We start from the raw sequence: 18,577 nt of genomic DNA, 5'->3' as shown, positions 1-18,577 counted from the left end.
GGGTCTGATGCAACACTCATAAAGTTGTTGTAATTATGAACAGTCATTAAACGAGTGGTTATAAGTCAAGGGCTACCTGTACATGGGACTTTCTGTTTCTCCAGCACTAACCAATTGGGCCACCTTGCAATTCCCATCATCCATAACTAACAAACACAGTGTATACTGAAAATTAGAAACCAAGAGATTGAGGGAAGGTTTATGTTAAATTAAATAATGCGTGAATCACATTGTCTCTTCCATCCTTCTGCCTTCAAATATCTTGGGACAGCTTCTAAAGTTCCCAGCAACAATATCTTTTTCCAAGAATTGTCATCCTAGGACTTAGATGATCTGGAGAAAATCACATTGGGAAAAACTGGCCTAGATTTAGATCAGGGGTGTCAAACTCGTGTCGTCATAGCAGCGTCACATATCGGGACTTTTTTCCCCTTTACTAAACCGGGCGGGGCCAGCATGTGACACATCCGGCTCATGGGCCACGGGTTTGACACCCCCAATTTAGATCCAAACACTGGCAGTGTTCACACACAAACATACATGGTTTATGTAACCATAATTTACTAAAATGATGCAATACATGATATTGAATGATAATTGAAAACACACTGTTAAAATGTGATTACTTTGTGGCAAATTCAACCAAGGGGACTTACTTGCAGGTGAATTTAAATAGGTAGTCTAGTACTGTAGCTGCTTTGTGTGCATAACTGAAATTTCGAAAGAATATGCCTGTTATTTCATAGTTGTAGCCCTCGTCCCAGCAAGCTGAAATAATTGGCTGGGATCTGAAATCCTAGAATTATATAATTGAGACACATTCTGTAAATTCAAGATAAAATTTCAAAGCTGAGTTTTTTATGCAAGCGAACACTTCTATAGCAGTAAAATCATCTAAAATCTGATGAGGTTCCTTCAATTTTAATTTTGCAGTAAAATTCATGAGAAGCCTCCTGGAACACAAATTTGTAATAGTGTTTTCACAGCCATCTTATGTATTTTGTCAATCCCCAAATTAAAAAAAAAGCAAGACTATTCTCTTTTAAACTATTCAACTAAAATAGAGCATACCTTTCTGGTCTTCAGCTGCAGTTTCTCTATGGAATCAGTGTGGGATTTAGTCCAGAAAAAGCCAACAAATGGCAAGGCAGCAAGGAAATTGGAAAACATTCCACAATGAGGTTGCTGCTTATTTTGCTGTTGAGGTCCCCACAATCGGTACCAATACGAGAGCATCAAGCCAAGAGAAAAAAACACCACGGTGGAAATAAGCACCTCCTTGTTAGCATAACTTAGCAAATCTCCACATTTTTTGTAGACGTAGATAAAGGAAGCAATGCCCAGAAAAGTCCACATTGTGAGTGTTCTGTTTTTTTTATGTCCAGAGATGTACAAAATTGTTTAAAAGATTTTATAAACACCAAGAAAAAAAAAAAGGCACGTATATGACGTCAAAGCAGTCAGGAAACTTCAAGGCGTTTGCACGAGCGCTGGCTTTTGTGAAGAACCATTTTGTGACACAAAGCTGTCCTACTCCACTCGGGATGCTAGCCACAGTCTAAACTAAGTATGGAACAATATGTGTAACTATGTACTGTACAAAACTACAGTATGCCATTTAGGGCAAGCTTTCCAACAATTGTTTTAGCAGAGGCTATGAAGAATACTGTCAAATACAGTTTTGCTTAAGAATAAAGAAGATTCTTGTTACCTTTCCTAAATCAAAGGATAGTTTGAGGAAACATAGCTTTCACGGATCCTAGTTTGGTCAAATAAGAACACTGTAGGTGTTTATGACACAGTATAAACAGAAAGCTAGAAACTTCTTCCACCACGTTCTCGCAAAACTCCTTCGCATATGCCCATAAACTGCAATTACCGGTACGTATAAGGCTCATTCACCTTATCCTAATTGTTTTTGTTGTTGTACCATGCATTTGATTCAAAATTCCTTTTTGGTCACAAACCCCCCCACCCACCCACCAATATCTGAATGCAGATACTCTGTCAAAATAATGGATGTACCTCAAGTTCACTTATTTCTTACTGTTGAACAGTCTGTAGGGCTGGATATATCTATATATAAATTTTAGGGCACCTGACCCTTCATTCATCAAGAGTGGCAGCTAAAATAACCTGCCTGTCCCCATGCTTGTTTAAGAAAGTAAAACATCCAGTCAAGCCAGTATGAGAAAAGTGCTGCAGTCCATGGTGATGGGTTTTCCCCTTCTTCTTTCGAAATACTTTAAAAGATCCTGAAAGAAAGAAAAAAAGAGAATTGATTTAAAAACAAAAACAAAAAAAGTAGAAGGACAGCTGTCATTCAAACCAGGTGAGGGGCCAGACCTCTGGCCACGATGGAAAGCATTTGGTTACTTTCCATAGGTTCTCCCCCTGGGCTGGTCCCATTCAGGTTCCTGACCGCGAGGGCTGGGGATGATGGAAAGGTAGTCCAAAACTGGGGATGGAAGGGAAAACAAGCCCGCATTTATAGGAATGGATAGGAAGGCAAGCCCGCAGATGACCCAGCCAGGTAGAGGTTTTAAAATACCTACATCTACAGAAGGATGAATGAGAAGACGAGGCTGGGGGGGTTTCTCGAGCTTCCCTTCCCCCCCCCCGTCTCCGATGCGCCCCCAAAAAGCCCAAACGGGACAAGCAGAAAAGGCGATTTGCGTCTTCTGTCCGTTGCTCGAGGATGAGGTTGCGCCCCCTTTTTCTCCACCCCACCCCACCCCAAAACAGGAGAAGGAGAAGATCTCGTCAAGGCTCGTCGTCTTCCTTCGTAGGGCTCGCACGGGCTCCCAACCGCCTCCCCGCAACGAAGATGCGCCGGCCGGCCGAGGATATTCCAGGTGAAGCCGGCGAAGGATCGCGCTGCAGAGACCGGGAGAAGGAGGGGCAGCGCGGAGGCCATATGAGAAGAGGGGAGGAGTTTATGCTAATCACCCATCGCCTTTCCAAACTCCTCTGGCGCGCCGCGCTCTTCGCGGCTCAGCCCCGCCTGGCCAATCGGTGGCGCTATGCCGAGATGGCCTTATGAAGCTCCGGCCAATGGGAAGAGGGAAGAGGCGGGGTTAGCCGTTCCTCAGGAGCCTAGTGCGATGTGACGTTGGGAGCGCGCGAGCGGAGGGCTGCTTGGTTGTCATGGGGACGGAGGCTCGCGCTTGGCAATCCCCCCTCTCGTGCAGCAAGGCAGCGAAACCCCTCGAAAGGGCTTGAACTTCACGGGGGGTGGGGGCTGGGTGGGAATGCGGTCCTCCGAAAATCGCCTCAGGGTATTTCGGGATTTGTTGAAAGATGTTCTTCATTTCATTTTTAAAGGAACGTGGAGGGGAAGGGCAAGAGAGGAGGATATTTACTGAAGCCGTTCTCGAAAACGGCTCCTCTATAGGTGAGGAAAACCTTCCCCACACACAACAAAACATTATTCCTGAAAGAGGGGAAGGTGGCCCTCGTTGTGCCTCACAGAGGCTTTGACGCCCTCCACGAGCAGCCACGCTCTGGCGGATTAAACCGAAAAAAAAAAACACCAAATAGTTTAAACTCCACCAATCAACTCCGCCGAATGGTTCCGTGTCCCACCAATTACGAGCGCGGAGGGCGGTGACGTCACTCGGCGGGTCTCGCCCTTCGTCTGGACCAGGTCGGGCCGCCGTTGCCATGGCGACCGCGGCGCGCCTGGAATTGGGGCGCTTGGCCCAGGAGGCCGCGGCCCTGGCGGGGGCCGTCCGCGGGTCTCTCGGCCCTCATGGAGGACAGGTTCTGCTCACCCGCCCCACGGGGGAGGTCCTGCTTTCCCGAGACGGACGGCGTGTGCTGGAGGCCCTGAATGTGGACTCGCCAACGGCCAGGTAGCCGCTTTCGGATCGAATTTGTGGCCTAGGTTCCCTTTGCGGTCCGCGGGGGAGCGGAGAGACTGGCCTGGGGCTTGGGCTGAGCATACTACAGAAACAGGAGACGACGAGGGTTATTTATTTTTTTTTTATTGATTTTCTTGTTTCAGTGATCGATCGTCCAGTTCTGAAGTCAAGGTCTCCTCCTAAAATAGAATACGGTATTATAACTGTATTATATTATATATAAAATCTATAATATGTATACTATTAACCAGGGCATATAAAAACTTTGCCAGACCAATTCTCAAATGCAGCTCGTCTGCCTGGAATCCACACTGTATATCGGACATTAATACAATTGAGCGAGTCCAGAAATATTTCATGAGAAGATTACTCCAGTCCTCTTCTCGCAATAGAATATCTTATGCCGCCAGGATTAAAATTTTGGGCCTGGACAACCTAGAACTATGCCGCCTACAGTCTGATCTAATCTTAGTACACAAAATTATCTGCTACAACATCCTACCTATCAATCACTACTTCAGTTTCAACCGCAAGTTGAAACTGCAAGTTTCAGCTTAACGCATTGTAAACCGCCCTGAGTCTCCAGAGAAGGGTGGCATATAAATCAAATTAAAAAAAAAAAATAGATACAAACTTAAGGTAAACCGCTCCAAACCCGATAGGTTCCAGACGGAGCTTGGGCCAATTCCTGAGGTTCTGGCTCACGCCTCGACTGGAGACCTAGTGGCCGCCTGGGATAGGGCGGCCGCTGGGGCCCTGGATCGAGTCGTGCCTTTGCGGCCTCTGACCCGGCGCGGATCTCGCCTGGCTCCTTGGTTTACCGAGGAGCTGAGGGAGATGAAGCGCCGGAAAAGACGCCTAGAGAGTAGTTGGAGAGCTAGTCTTTCTGAATCGGACCGGACACTGGTTAGATCCCATATTAGGACTTACCTAGTGGCGATAAAAGCAGCAAAATGTATGCATTTTGCTGCTCTTATTGCGTCATCAGATAATCGCCCGGCCGCCCTGTTTAGGGTGACCCGCTCCCTGCTCCACCAGGAAGCGCGGGAGGACCCCTTGGAGGGAAGAGCCGAGGACTTTGTTCAGTATCTGTATGACAAAATCACTCAGATTCGGGAAGGTCTGGACTCTGACTGGGTAGATCCAGCGAGAGTGACGGAGGCAGGTCTTGAGACTGTTATCTGGGATGAGTTTGATCCTGTGACCCCAGATGACGTGGACAGGATTCTGGGTAGATTGAACGCGACCACATGTTTGTTGGACCCGTGTCCCTCCTGGTTAGTGCTGGCTTCCCGGGAGGTGACGCGAGGCTGGCTCCAGGGGATTATAAATGCTTCATTGGGTGAGGGTGTCTTCCCCGCCGCCCTTAAGGAGGCGGTGGTGAGGCCCCTCCTCAAGAAGCCTTCCCTGGACCCGGCAATATTGGCTAATTATCATCCAGTCTCCAACCTTCGTTTTGTGGCGAAGGTTGTTGAGAGTGTGGTTGCGGGACAGCTTCCCCAGTACCTGGATGAAGCGTCGTATCTGGATCCGTTCCAGTCGGGTTTCAGGCCTGGATACAGCACGGAAACGGCATTGGTCGCGTTGGTTGATGATCTCTGGAGGGCTCGGGACAGGGGCTGTTCCTCTGTCCTGGTCCTGTTAGATCTCTCAGCGGCTTTTGATACCATCGACCATGGTATCATGCTGCACCGGTTGGAAGAGTTGGGGGTGGGAGGCACCGTACTAAGGTGGTTCTCCTCCTTTCTCTCCGACCGGTCGCAGTCTGTGTTGACAGGGGGGCAGAGGTCGACCCCGAGGCCCCTCATATGTGGGGTGCCACAGGGATCGATCCTCTCGCCCCTTTTGTTCAACATTTATGTAAAGCCGCTGGGCGAGATCATCCGTGGTTTTGGGGTGAAGCACCATCAGTACGCGGATGACACCCAGCTGTACATCTCCACCCCGGACCACCCCAACGATGCCCTTGAAGTGATGTCCCAGTGCCTGGAGGCCGTACGGATCTGGATGGGGAGGAACAGGCTCAGGCTCAACCCATCCAAGACCGAGTGGCTGTGGTTTCCGACGTCCCGATATAGTCAGCTAATGCCATCGCTGACTATTGGGGGCGAATCATTGGCCCCCACGGATAGGGCTCGCAACTTGGGTGTCCTCCTGGATTCACGGCTGTCGTTAGAAGAGCATGTGACGGCCGTGTCCGGGAGGATTTTTCATCAGGTTCGCCTGATCCGCCAGTTGCGTCCCTATCTAGATCGGGACTCCTTACACACAGTCACTCATGCCCTCGTTACTTCTCGTCTGGATTACTGCAACGCTCTCTACATGGGGCTCCCCTTGAGGTGCACTCGGAGGCTCCAACTGGCGCAGAGTGCGGCCGCGCGGGTGGTGATGGGAGCGACATGGAGTTCCCATGTGACACCTCTCCTGCGCGAGCTGCACTGGCTCCCGGTGGTCTTCCGAGTGCGCTTCAAGGTTCTGGTTATCACCTTCAAAGCGCTCCATGGCTTAGGACCTGGTTATTTACGGGACCGCCTGCTACCACCAATAGCCTCCCACCGGCCAGTACGCTCCCATAGAGAGTGGCCCCTCCGGGTGCCGTCGGCCAAACAATGTCGGCTGTCGGCCCCTAGGGGGAGAGCCTTCTCTGTGGGGGCACCTACGATTTGGAACGAGCTCCCCCCGGAGATACGTAGGATCCCGGATCTGCGCACCTTCCGCCGCGCGCTTAAGACCTTTCTATTTTATCAAGCTGGCCTGGCCTAAATCTTCCCCCTTTTTAAATGTGGAAATTTTAAATTTTTAAATTTTAAATTCGTCTTTTTATAGGGGTATGGGTAAGGCATTTTAAATTGGGGAGCCATTTTAGATTTAATTCTGTTTTAAACGTATTTTAATTGTTTATATTGTATGTTTTTAACTTTGGCTGTTCACCGCCCCGAGTCCTTCGGGAGAGGGGGCGGTATAAAAATCTAATAAATAAATAAAATAAATAAATAAACTCGATTGCAGAAAATATGACTTCAGCAACAGAGTTGCTAATGCCTGGAATGCACTCTGTGGTTTCTTCCCCAAACCCCCAAAACTTTAACCTTAAACTGTCTACTGTTTACCTCACCCCATTCCTAAGAGGTCTTTAAGGGGCGTGCATAAGCGCACCAGTGTGCCTTCCATCCCTGTCCTACTGTTCCCATTTATTCGTACTCATTTCTTATGCTTATACATGTTTATACTTATATGTTTATATTATGTTTATACTTATACTTATTTTCTCATACATGCTTGACAAAATAAATAAATATAAATAAATGAATGAATGAATAAATAAATAAAAACAAAGAAAATACAGGTAATCCTCAATTTACAATAGTTCATTTAGTGACCGTTCAAAGTTACAACGGCACAAAAAAGGGACGACCATTTTTCACACGGCCGTTGAAGCGTCCCTGTGGTCACAGGATCAAAATTAGGATGCTTGGCAGCTGGTTCATATTTATGACGGTTGCAGTGTCCCGGGAGTCATGTGATCCCCTTTTGCGACTTTCTGACAAGCCAGGTCAATGGGGACAAACCAGATTCACTTAACAACCATGTTACTAACTTAACACGTGCAGGGATTCCCTTAAAAACTGTGGCAGGAAAGGTCGTAAAATGAGGTAAAACTCACTTAACAGTTTCACTTAGCAACAAAAAATGTGGGCTCAATTGTGGTCGTAAGTCGAGGACTATCTGTAAAACCCCAAATGGTCATAAAAGTATCAAAATAAACAAGTACGAAACCATTAAGTACAAAAGCCATGCAGTGGTGAACCCTATCTTCAGGCATAGCGTGCCCCCCTCCAGAAAGGCTTTGTCAGATTTCCCGAAGTTCAGGATGGTTAGAAAAATCTGATCTTTTCAGGATTTCAACTTCCTAGTTGGAAAGTGTGGGGGGAAAGATATAGAAAAAAGTTCCATCAGAGGGCAGTTGTGTAAGGATGGGGCCAGGAGTGAGTTGAGCCAGAGAATACCCATAGGCTAAATGATCAGATCAAAGTCATGTAGGGCCATCAAAGGGAAACTTGTTATCTTGAATCTTGTCAGAAGCCGGTGGATGATCCCAGGTATCTCCCATCACTGCCTGGGATAGTACTTCCAAATGTTCTTTATGGACAACTCTATATAGAACTCACTACTGTAAACCAATTGGGAGATGATTAGGGTGTGAGAGATTATGAGCAAAGCTTCCCGATCCAAGAATGGCCACTGTTGACATACTAGGTATAGCTTTGCAAAAGCCCTTCTTGTGAGAGTTGCCTTCTCATCAAGCAAGACCTGAATTTGGGAGGGGATAGTCCCTCCTTTGGCTGTAACTCACCTTCAAGGCAGAGAAGAGCATCTGTAAGAAAATATCCCCCATTCCAGTCCACCAGAGATGGTCTAGAACAGTGGTCCCCAACCTTTTTATCGCCGCGGACCAATCAGCCTTTGATAATTTTACCGTGGCCCGCTGAGCGCGCGCAGGGGTGGGGTCTTTGGGCCACACGTGCGTACCTGCGCGGGGCTCTCTTCCCTGGAGCCTTTGCGCACGGCCCAGGAGCTTTTGCGCACGGCCCAGGAGCTTTTGTGCACGGCCCAGGAGCCTTTGCGCTGCAGCGTTCATGTCCCCCGGCCGCTGCGCGGCCCGGTGCCAGGTACTCCACGGCCCGGCACCGGTCCGCGGACCGGGGGTTGGGGACCACTGGTCTAGAACATGGGTGTCAAACTCGCTGTGTCACGTTGCCGTCATGTGACATTTTGCAATGATTTTCCCTAGTCACGGAGCTAGGGTGGGCGTGGCCTGCGCATGACAACCCTGGTCTAGAAGGATACTACACCCAGTGGCATTGAAAGTTGTTGAGAGTTCAAATAGGACCAGGGAAATTGCTCTTCCCTCATCCTGCTTTGAAATGTGTAGCACCTGAAGGTCAGGGGATGCTGAGCCTTTCTTTCCCCTGCTCTTTGTATCACAAATTATGATTTATAAATGATTCAAGTTAAGCCAAAACCAGCAAATCATTTTTGCAGTATTGTTGTTATTTTAGTTTCAGCTGAGTTCTGGACCAGAATTAGCTAACCACATTTTATCCTCTCCTGTGATGCAAACCTGGGACTAGATTACCGATATGTCTCATACCATGCAAATGAAATGTTTGCCTATTAATTGAATCTGATTCACTAGTCCTTTTCGGTCACATAGGAATCATTTTTAGTATGCAACCCAAGTATATAAAGTACACTATATTCTTTATGAAACTTATTTTTATGTGATTGAACATGGTTAATAAAGCAGGGTCAAATAAGATTATGCCATGCAACCTAGAAACTTTAGCTGAGTAAATCAATTAACTGAATCACAGTGAATATGCGATATGAGCTAGGAGTTCACATTTAGTGTCTTGTTTGAGCATCATTTATTTTACACTGTTCCTGTGCTGCTGTAATCATACAATAAACACAAAGCCATAAATACTCATACAATCGCAATAGGAAAATAAGATAATAAACCCAGGTAGTAATATATTTTATTTATTTATATTCCATATTTCTTAACCGCCCTTTGTCTTAGAAGCAAACCCTTGGAAGGATTGCTTCACACCAATGAGAAAAGAATATTTTCAATAAACAAAGGCTTTTTGTTTTTATATTCTTTATTAATAGAAAAGAATATATATAGCTCAAAACTGAATCATCAGCAGTAATGATGTTATCTAGTTGGGTAATAAAAGCCTGTGAATAAAAAATAAGCTCAGAGCACCAACAACTTCACAATTCTTTATTCATTTTTTTATTTTTACCACTCTCGTGGAGATATATAGATCTAAAATACATTATTCTGCCTTGGTGGTCAGCGGACTAAAGTGCTGTTAAGTAGTACTTAGCTGCCAGCTGCCTGCAATTACTGCGAGTTCAAATCTCACCAGGCTCAAGGTTGATTTAGACTTCCATCTTTCCGAGGTAGGTAAAATGAGGACCCGGATTGTGGGGGAAATAAGCTGACTTTGTATAAAAAAGAACACTGCTTAGGGGGGCCAAAAGCCCTACTAAGCAGGTATATACAAAAGTATGAAGGCTATTGCTTAACGCATTGTAAGCCACCCTGAGTCTCCGGAGAAGGGCGGCGTATAAATCAAACCAATAAATATTCTGCCTCCGAAGATGGAAAGAAAGATGAGATTTATCATTACATGGTGAAAGGGCCACTGAGCAATATAACATGTACTCACACAAACTAATCTTTCCTGCTCAAAAGCAAGAAATGTTGTCATACAAGATCCAGCTCTAGAGATTGAGCTGACATAAAAGTAATTTCACCATCTCTACTTACAAGACAGAACTTGACTTCTTCCTTTCTCATGGAGGAAGCTTAATACTAGGTGTAGTTATTACCTATAATTTCACGCTTGCCTGAGGCAAAAATTGTAAGAGCGTTCTATTTTTTCTTAGTCATCTTTTTTAACTAAAGCAAAAGACTCCAAATGTATGTGTGTATCAATTTTATTTATTTATTTATTTATTTATTTATTTATTTATTTTATATGCTTTCTCTCAAGCGACTCTGGCTAATATAGAAAATATTTTGTTAGAACAGTGTTGAACTATATTGTATTGTTTATTTATTGTCTTAATATAATTTATAGCTGCTTAATTCCATAGGATTTTAGATAGCATTCAAATATGAATAACAAAAATTAATGTATTATAGTAAAAAAAAAAACTAATTTACCACGCTAGCAGCTTTGCAGCTATTCAAAGACCTGGAAATGCCATCAACGGGAACACAAAGACCTTCTTGTACATTATATATTTGATTGAGGACTTTGCAGTATTGTCATTGTTGCTATTATTTCTACCCAGCAGAACAGCCTTTGGGCTGCATACAGTATGTCACAGACGTGAGTACACCCCCCTCACATTTTGTAAATATTTAAGTATATCTTTTCATATGACAACACTGAAGAAATGACACTTGGCTACAATGTAAAGTAGTGAGTATACAGCTTGTATAACAGTGTAAATGTGCTTTCCCCTCAAAATAACACAACACACAGCCATTAATGTCTAAACTGCTGGCAACAAAAGTGAGCATACCCCTAAGTGATAATGTCCAATTGGGGCCCAAAGTGTCAATATTTTGTGTGGCCACCATTTTTTTTCAGCACTGCCTTAACCCTCTTGAGTTGTTGTGGTCCGCCAGCAGCCTGCAGAGCTGGCAGCGGAGTCGGACAGTGAGGAGGCTGTGGATGAACATGGGCCAGTTCTAGAGTCTGGGGAAGGCCCAGACGAGGGCTCTGCGTCAGAGGCAGAGATGGGGCCAGGGCCATCTGGGAGTGATGTGCGGACTCTGGACCCCAAGAATCAGACAGCAGAGAGGCAGAGGAACAGGAGGAGCCTGTTCCTAGTGCACGCATGCGCAGAGCTGCCAGAAGGCAAGAGCAGCTAAAGCAAAAAGGACGACTTGGGAGTAAGGCCAGGAGATGATTGGCCCCTCCCATAAGGCTTCAAAGAAAAACAAAGGCACTTGGGCCTTTTGCAGGAAAGCCACATTGCTAACTCTTGTTTCCAGTCAGCATCTCTTGTTTGTTTCTGAACTTCATGGGCCTTTGGCAGGGTGTCAAAGAAGTTAAAGGTTGGTGATTATCCCGAAGGACTTCTTCTGAAGGACTTGTTTTGCAACTAATTGGGACTCAGCTGGGAATGAACATAATTCTCAGCTGTTATAATAAAATAGGTTTGTTTGGGACTAATTGTGTCTTGTAGTGACTCAGTAAGCCTAGGTCACAACATGGGCATAGAGTTCACTAGAGCTTCACAGGTTCCCACTGGAGTCCTCTTCCACTCCTCCATGACAACGTCATGGAGCTGGTGGATGTTAGAGATCTTGCACACCTCCACATTCTGTTTCAGGATGCCCCACAGATGCTCAATAGGGTTTAGGTCTGGAGACATGCTTGGGCAGTCCATCACCTTTACTCTCAGCTTCTTTAGCAAGACAGTGGTCATTTTGGAGGTGTGTTTGGGGTTGTTATCATGTTGGAATACTGCCCTGCGGCCCAGTCTCTGAAAGGAGGGGATCATGCTCTGCTTCAGTATATCACAGTACATGTTGGCATTCATGATTCCCTCAATGAACTGTAGCTTCCCAGTGCCAGCAGCACTCATGCAGCCCCAGACCATGACATTCCCACCACCATGCTTGACTATAGGTAAGACACACTTGTCTTTATACACCTCACCTGGTTTCCACCACACACGCTTGACAACATCTGAACCAGATAAGTTTATCTTGGTCTCATTGAACCACAGGATATGGTTCCAGGAATCCATGTCCTAAGTCTGCTTGTCTGGAGCAAACCATTTGCGGGCTTTCTTGTGCATCATCTTTAGAAGAAGCTTCATTCTGGGACGACAGCCCTGCAGACCAATTTAATGCAACGTGCAGCATATGGTCTGAGCACTGACAGGCTGGTCCCCACCCCTAGGCCCTCTTTATGTAGAGCAACAATTCATTTTTTCAGATCCTCAGAGAGTTCATTGCCATGAGGTGCCATGTTGAACTTCCAGTGACCAGTATGAGAGGGTGAGAGCGATAACACCAAATTTAACACACCTGCTCCTCCTTCACACCTGAGACCTTGTAACACTAACACATCACATGACACCAGGGAGGGAAAACAGCTAGTTGGGGCCCATTTGGACATTATCACTTAGAGGTGTACTCACTTTTGTTGCCAGCAGTTTAGACATTAATGGCTGTGTGTTGCGTTATTTTGAGAAGACAACACATTTACATTGTTATACAAGCTGTATACTCACTACTTTACATTGTCATTTCTTCAGTGTTGTCACATAAAAAGATATAATTAAATATTTACAAAATGTGAGGGGATGTACTCACTTCTATGACATACTGTATATTGCTAAACTAAAGCAATCTAGGAAATCATGCTTCCCATGAATGCTAATAATTGTTGCCAAATATTTGATTACCTGCTTTTCCAAGCCCACCCTGCTGTCTTGAATGAAATCTTATATTTAAATTCTTATTTAATTATTCAACAACTCCTCAAAATCTGTTTTTCTGCATAATCTCTGCTAGTTCCAAACAAATCAAACTTTTCAAAGGCATATATGCTTAAAATGATTCATTTCAGCTTGTGCATGAAATTATAGCATGAAGATTCATATGTAAACAAGATAATTGTGTTTAGCAGTCTTTTATAGATATATGTGGGTCTTGTCAAGAACTGTCTTTTGGGCAGAAATTGGAGAGTTTTAGATACTTTAGATGTTTGAAATAAACAGTTTTTTATGTTAACAATTGGTTTCTTTGGTTTTGACAGAATTATGATAGCATGCATTTCTACACACTGCAATTTGTTTGGAGATGGCGCTAAAACCTTTATCATTCTACTCTCTGATTTACTACAACAGTTTGAAAAGCTTAATAAAAGAGATCAAGGGAAATATTGCAGTTTGAAACACATTTCCCAGTTTCTTGTGAAGATCCAAACAAACATCCTGGACCATATAATGACACAGGACCTTAAGAAACATTTTTGGTCAATCTTTTCTGCTTCTGATTCAGATACAAGACGGAATATGGAATTAGTGTTAGAACCTTATTTTTGTGGAAAAGTAGGAAGTAACAGACAAAAGTTTCTAACTCATTTGACATGTGATTTTTACTTCAAAGTTACAGCGGGTAAAAATCAGAATGAGGCATTATACTTGGTGAATGAATGTTTTACAGAACTGCATACCACTGTGACAGGCCTTCCTTTTTCAGATTCCAGGATCCTAGATGGCTTACTACTTCACAGAGACTTTGCCATATACTGTCCTGCAGATGGTGATAAAAGAATTATAATAATAACAGAACCTATTCACTCCTCTCTCTCTGAGTTGGGTATAGAAGTTGTCATAACTGCTGAAGGTCAATTCAAGGCATCAGAAATCTGGATTACAAAAAGAACCAAAACCCTTCTACAGCACATACAAGATAATGACATCAAAGTAATACTATCAGGTGTAAAACAGCATGATATTGTTCATTGCTATGGCAAAAATAATGGTATATCTATTGTAGATTGCTTGTTAACAGAGGAAATCTCTCTTATTTGCAAGATTACCGGAATTTCACCTTTCAAACCATCTTTGGATAATATTAACCATGAAATCACTCAAACAGCTGTAGCCAAATTTTGCCAGCCCTTCCACCTTGGAACCAAAAGGTTTGTTCACATTGGCTTTGCGAAAACCTCTACCATCCAGCTTTATTGCGTGATTCTCTGTGGACCAGTACATGGAGTTACGGAGCAACACGCTTCTGCTTTTCGTGAAGCATTCAAAATGCTACAACAAATGTTTACAGCAATTCATCTTCCTCAGAATTGTGACTCAGAATTGGAAAATCACGGTCTTCTAAATAATCTGAATAAAACTCAGCCACATTCATCTCCCAATCAGCCATTATTTCAGGAACACAATGATTGGAGAAAACTTCAAACCAACACCAAGCATCTTACACCTTGTGGGCTTAAAATGGAGAAACACACTGCATCTTTTTCTGTAGTAGATGAAAAGTTACTGCATTCATCCAGTTATAATTCTTCAACCATAGTCATGCCTTCTGTTGATTTGATGCATGGTATTAAGAGCTCATTATTCCAGAAAAGGGACGATGACTTAGTTGGCTGTCAAACGGCTTCTTTAAAACCCAAATTTCCAAAAAAAAGGTTGCAAATGACTGAGAACGAACTTCTTGAAGATAAACAGCCTGCTTTTAATGCAGTCGATAAAAATGTACAGCTGCAAGTTACTACTGCCAGTTGTGCCAGGCTGCTTAAATATGAGGAGAATGATCAAAGGGGTAATCAGAATTACTCTGACTCTTGCATAGAACTGGGATCAGTTCTGCCAGTAGGAGGACTCTTTGAAATCCTGTTACATTACTATCTATCTAACTATGCAAAACAATGCCAGTCCTCAAATGCATCCATCATTTGTTCTATACTTGCTGATGTATTGCTAAGTATTCCAAAAACACTCTGCATGACACGAAAAAGGAATGCCTTTCCTCAGCTCTGTCTCCAAGTTACCAGTGCCCTCAAAAGCAATCAGCAGCTTCTGCCAAATCAAAAGCTTCTAGAATCAATTTCTTGTAAATACCACTTAGTAGCTTCAGTGCTTCAGTGTGCAGCTCAGTTGCTTAGTGTTGACTTAATCATTAGCATTAAAAGGCTACCACAGAAAGCTGAAGAGAGTGACTCAGAGGTTGATGGGTAAGAACAGAACCTTGTTCGTCTTGTCTGATTACTTTTTTTCTTTTCTTCCCTAATTCTTAATGAAAGGACCTCAAAGGAGAAGAAAGAGAAATAATACCATATAACCATATTATTCTTCCTTCTTCAGCTTTCTGATTTCTAGCAAGGACTTCAAAATAACCAGCTTTTGTGAGAAGTATACCCAGGCTTATCGACATTGCCTCAAATTCCATGCAGTGTGCATGCAATTTTGCATGTGTATATCAAGAACAAATCTGAACTGAGGGGCATTAGATACTCAAGATAAGTATCAATGACAGACAAAAGATGTCCTTACCTTTACACACTGAGAGAATGCATTGACAAAAAGAGAGAGGCCATAATGATTACATTTTCTCTGAAGGACTTTCTTCTAGATGCTGGAGGTAGTGTCTATATCTCTCTATTTTTTTCAAACAAGAAAATTCTGTGAGGTAGGTTTGGCTGAGAGAATGCGACTGACCACAAGTCACACAAGGATTGGTCACATCTAATACAGTTTTCTTCAATTATAAGCTCTTCTAATAAGAAGCTCCTGGTTAAATAACCTGGCTAGGTGGCTCAGTGGCTAAGATGCTGAGCTTGTCAATCAGAAAGGTTTGGTGGTTCGAATCACTAATATAGGTCTCCTGCATGAGCAGAGGGTTGGGCTAGATGACCTCCAAGGTCCCTTCCAACTCTTCCTGTTCCTGTTATTATTATTAAATATATTTGATTGTTTCTTGGCTGTGAAGAAACCAAAGTTCCCCATTCCCATAGCATTGGATCTCCCAAGTTATTCCGAATCTGTTTTGGCTGGGAAAGCATTCAATGTGGGAAGTGCAGGAGTGACATTGCTGGGAAAATGTTGATTAGTCTGAATGCGATAATCCTAAGCAAGATATCTCTGGTTCTCTGACCTTGAGGAAGCTTAAAACAGGGAGAGCTAGATTTTCTTTTTCATAATTTCTGAAAAATTAGTATTGTGAAATGTTACTTCTTTATAAGGAACCACTTCTAGAAATATTTGTCCTTCAGGGAAAATATAATCATTACTGCCTCCCCCTTTTCCCCCCCAATGTATTCTCTCAGTGTGTAAAGGTAGGGACATCTTTTACCTGCCACTGACTCTCATCTGGTTGGGTTGATTTTGTGTTTTTCTGCAAAGGTAGGAGATCATGAGAAATTGAACTATGAAATGGCAGCAAATAATTATGAAAACCAGACTGCCTCTAATATCAGAATTGTGGAGAAAGCATTGGCAACATGGATTAATCACTTTGAGTAACCTGTTCAGCATAAACATGTTCATAGAGCATGGTAAACATGAGTAACTGAACCATGATTCACCTGGTTGCATGGGTTTAGATACACACTTGAGTTATAAACTGATTCACCATTTAGAGATAGATGAAATTCTTACCTGGACATTTGTATATAATTATGAAATATTTGGTATACCCTGAATTGAAATACATTTGGAATAATAAAAGACTGCTTGTTTTCTATCATTTTCTGATGGAATGCTTTTATTCTTATCTAGGTTTCACATGCCAGTAAATGCCTTTTTCCATGAAGATCAACTCAAATTTTAATACTGGTTTGGCATTTCAGCTAGTTGTCCAAAGCAGCAAACTGGTGTGTGAATGTTTTACCTATTTATACTGACCACCAAACTTATTTAAATTTATGGAGCGCAGTTGCCTTTTACAGATTAAATAATTCTACCTTTTCTAATTGGGAGATCATTCAATTTGGTTTTCAGATTGTGCATAACATTTTTAAAAGCAAAATCTGCATTCTTTGCAAACATTTTGGTTCTACTTATTGGATGGATGCTATCGCCCCCTGTTGGATACAAGTTTGTGACATGTCATCACAATTTACAGGTTTTTTTAAAAAAATATATTCTGCCATTATTTTTATAAATAATTCAAGTCAGTGGATATATCTAACACTCTTTCCTCCTATTTTCCTCATTTTTAAGTGGTTTGTTTTGAAAATTTTCAAAACAGTAATAACCAGGGCAGGGAACATACATTTGTAAAATTCTAAAGAAGTTCAGATAGGCATCAGATTCAAATACGGGCACAAATTATGCCCATATAGGCCTTTCCAGTCATCTGCGGACACATTGTGGACAGCCTACAACCTATTAGATGTCAAGGTCCTCTTCGAACACAATGGACGAACATCATCGGATTCAAATCCAGGTGACCCCATAGACAAATTGGCTTGTTTCCCATAGTAACATAGTTTATTAAAGCCTATTTTATTACTTTTTTTAATCCTATCTGTCCACATTGAATATTTTCTTTCTCTTTTTTCCGTCAATTCAATTCAAACACGGTATAAATTGTATACCAATTCAAACACTGAGGCTGGCATAAAGGAGGACTTGACTGACTGCAATAATTTCTTGTTTTGTTTTGATGGGGTAGTTCAGGAAGTATTTAAGCTGAACACTTGTCAGGGAGAGAATGCAAGGGAGGCTAAGTGAGGACCAAATAGGTTGTAACACAAATGGATTTTCTTCCCATTTATAATGGTTAACCCTAGAGGTTAATGTATCTGAAAATTCAGGGTTGGAGATTATTGATGGATTATCGGTGGATTATGGTGTCAGCCTTTACTGACAGGACATTTTTGAGGTCTCTTAGATAGTTTCTTACAAGCATTCTCGTCTGTACACATGATACTTCAAAAAAATAAAAGTTAGTGTTTGGCCTGCAAGGCATGAGAATGGTGATACAAGGTGTTTGACAGATAAAATAATTTATATTCATACTGTAGTATCAGATTCCATGATTTTAACAGTTTTAGGCCCCTAATCCAAATCCTGTCTGACTTTTACAAGGCGCTAGTAAAGAGAAATTAAATTGCAATTGCTCCAATTTGAAAGATGGCTATGGGAGAACCATTAGTTCTTAAAGCTAGAAAACAACAGCAAGGTATACTGTAATGTTAATATTGATATAAGTGGGTCACAAATGGCTCTAGGATTACATATTCTTCCTTCATCTCACTTATATTTCCAGTTTACTCCTGATTCACACAACCAACATAATCTGTAGTAATTTTGTCATTAGAAGGCACAAAATGAATACTGCTGTAATATGTGTAAAATTTTCTTAGCAGATTTCAGAATCTTCAGTTAGCATCTTATACAGATATTTGCATTGTCAATAGGGATACAAATTGCCAAGTGAAACTGGATATAGTGATTGTATCTTACTTCACATTAAACAGCTACTTTCCATCCGACATTTTCAGGCCCAGTTCTACATGTTGCTTCTCTTTATTATGAACTGCATGAAACCTAGTTTGTGAAAGAGCACAATCTTCTACACAAGTCTAGTCTGGGTGTTGGTAATAATCACATAATGCTAAGCCAGTAATTTAATCATAGTTTAT

The 18,577-nt window shown here is 42.7% G+C and overlaps 2 protein-coding genes across 5 annotated transcripts in view; one reads left to right on the top strand and one right to left on the bottom strand.

The window, feature by feature from the left end:
• The window catches only part of SQLE (squalene epoxidase), a 32,055-nt gene extending 28,805 nt beyond the window's left edge, over positions 1 to 3,250 (bottom strand). The window contains exons 1-2 of the mRNA XM_034422290.3: positions 2,556 to 3,250; positions 1,072 to 2,255 (exon numbers count right to left, since the gene is read on the bottom strand). Of these exons, the coding sequence (XP_034278181.2) occupies positions 1,072 to 1,356 (285 nt within the window). The 5' untranslated portion in view covers positions 1,357 to 2,255; positions 2,556 to 3,250. The remainder of the gene's footprint in view (positions 1 to 1,071; positions 2,256 to 2,555) is intronic.
• A 108-nt stretch (positions 3,251 to 3,358) lies between these two features.
• Positions 3,359 to 16,671, top strand: BBS10 (Bardet-Biedl syndrome 10). Of its 4 annotated transcripts, none has more exons than XM_034422288.3 (3): positions 3,359 to 3,394; positions 4,007 to 4,057; positions 13,223 to 16,671. In XM_034422288.3, the coding sequence occupies exon 3, from the start codon at positions 13,227 to 13,229 to the stop codon at positions 15,165 to 15,167; it is 1,941 nt and encodes a 646-aa protein (XP_034278179.1). In that variant the 5' UTR covers positions 3,359 to 3,394; positions 4,007 to 4,057; positions 13,223 to 13,226; the 3' UTR covers positions 15,168 to 16,671. The 4 variants fall into 4 exon arrangements, with proteins under 4 accessions (XP_034278179.1, XP_087747520.1, XP_087747521.1 ...); XM_087891395.1 differs by lacking the exon at positions 3,359 to 3,394 and adding an exon at positions 3,615 to 3,854; XM_060681841.2 differs by lacking the exon at positions 3,359 to 3,394 and adding an exon at positions 3,716 to 3,854.
• The last annotated feature ends 1,906 nt before the right edge of the window (positions 16,672 to 18,577 follow it).

This window comes from Pantherophis guttatus, chromosome 3, assembly GCF_059756535.1.
Source record: "Pantherophis guttatus breed Tessera chromosome 3, ASM5975653v1, whole genome shotgun sequence".
Taxonomy (NCBI): Eukaryota; Metazoa; Chordata; class Lepidosauria; order Squamata; family Colubridae; genus Pantherophis; species Pantherophis guttatus.
Note: the sequence above shows the minus strand (reverse complement) of the source record. Positions and strands in the feature narration are given on the sequence as shown.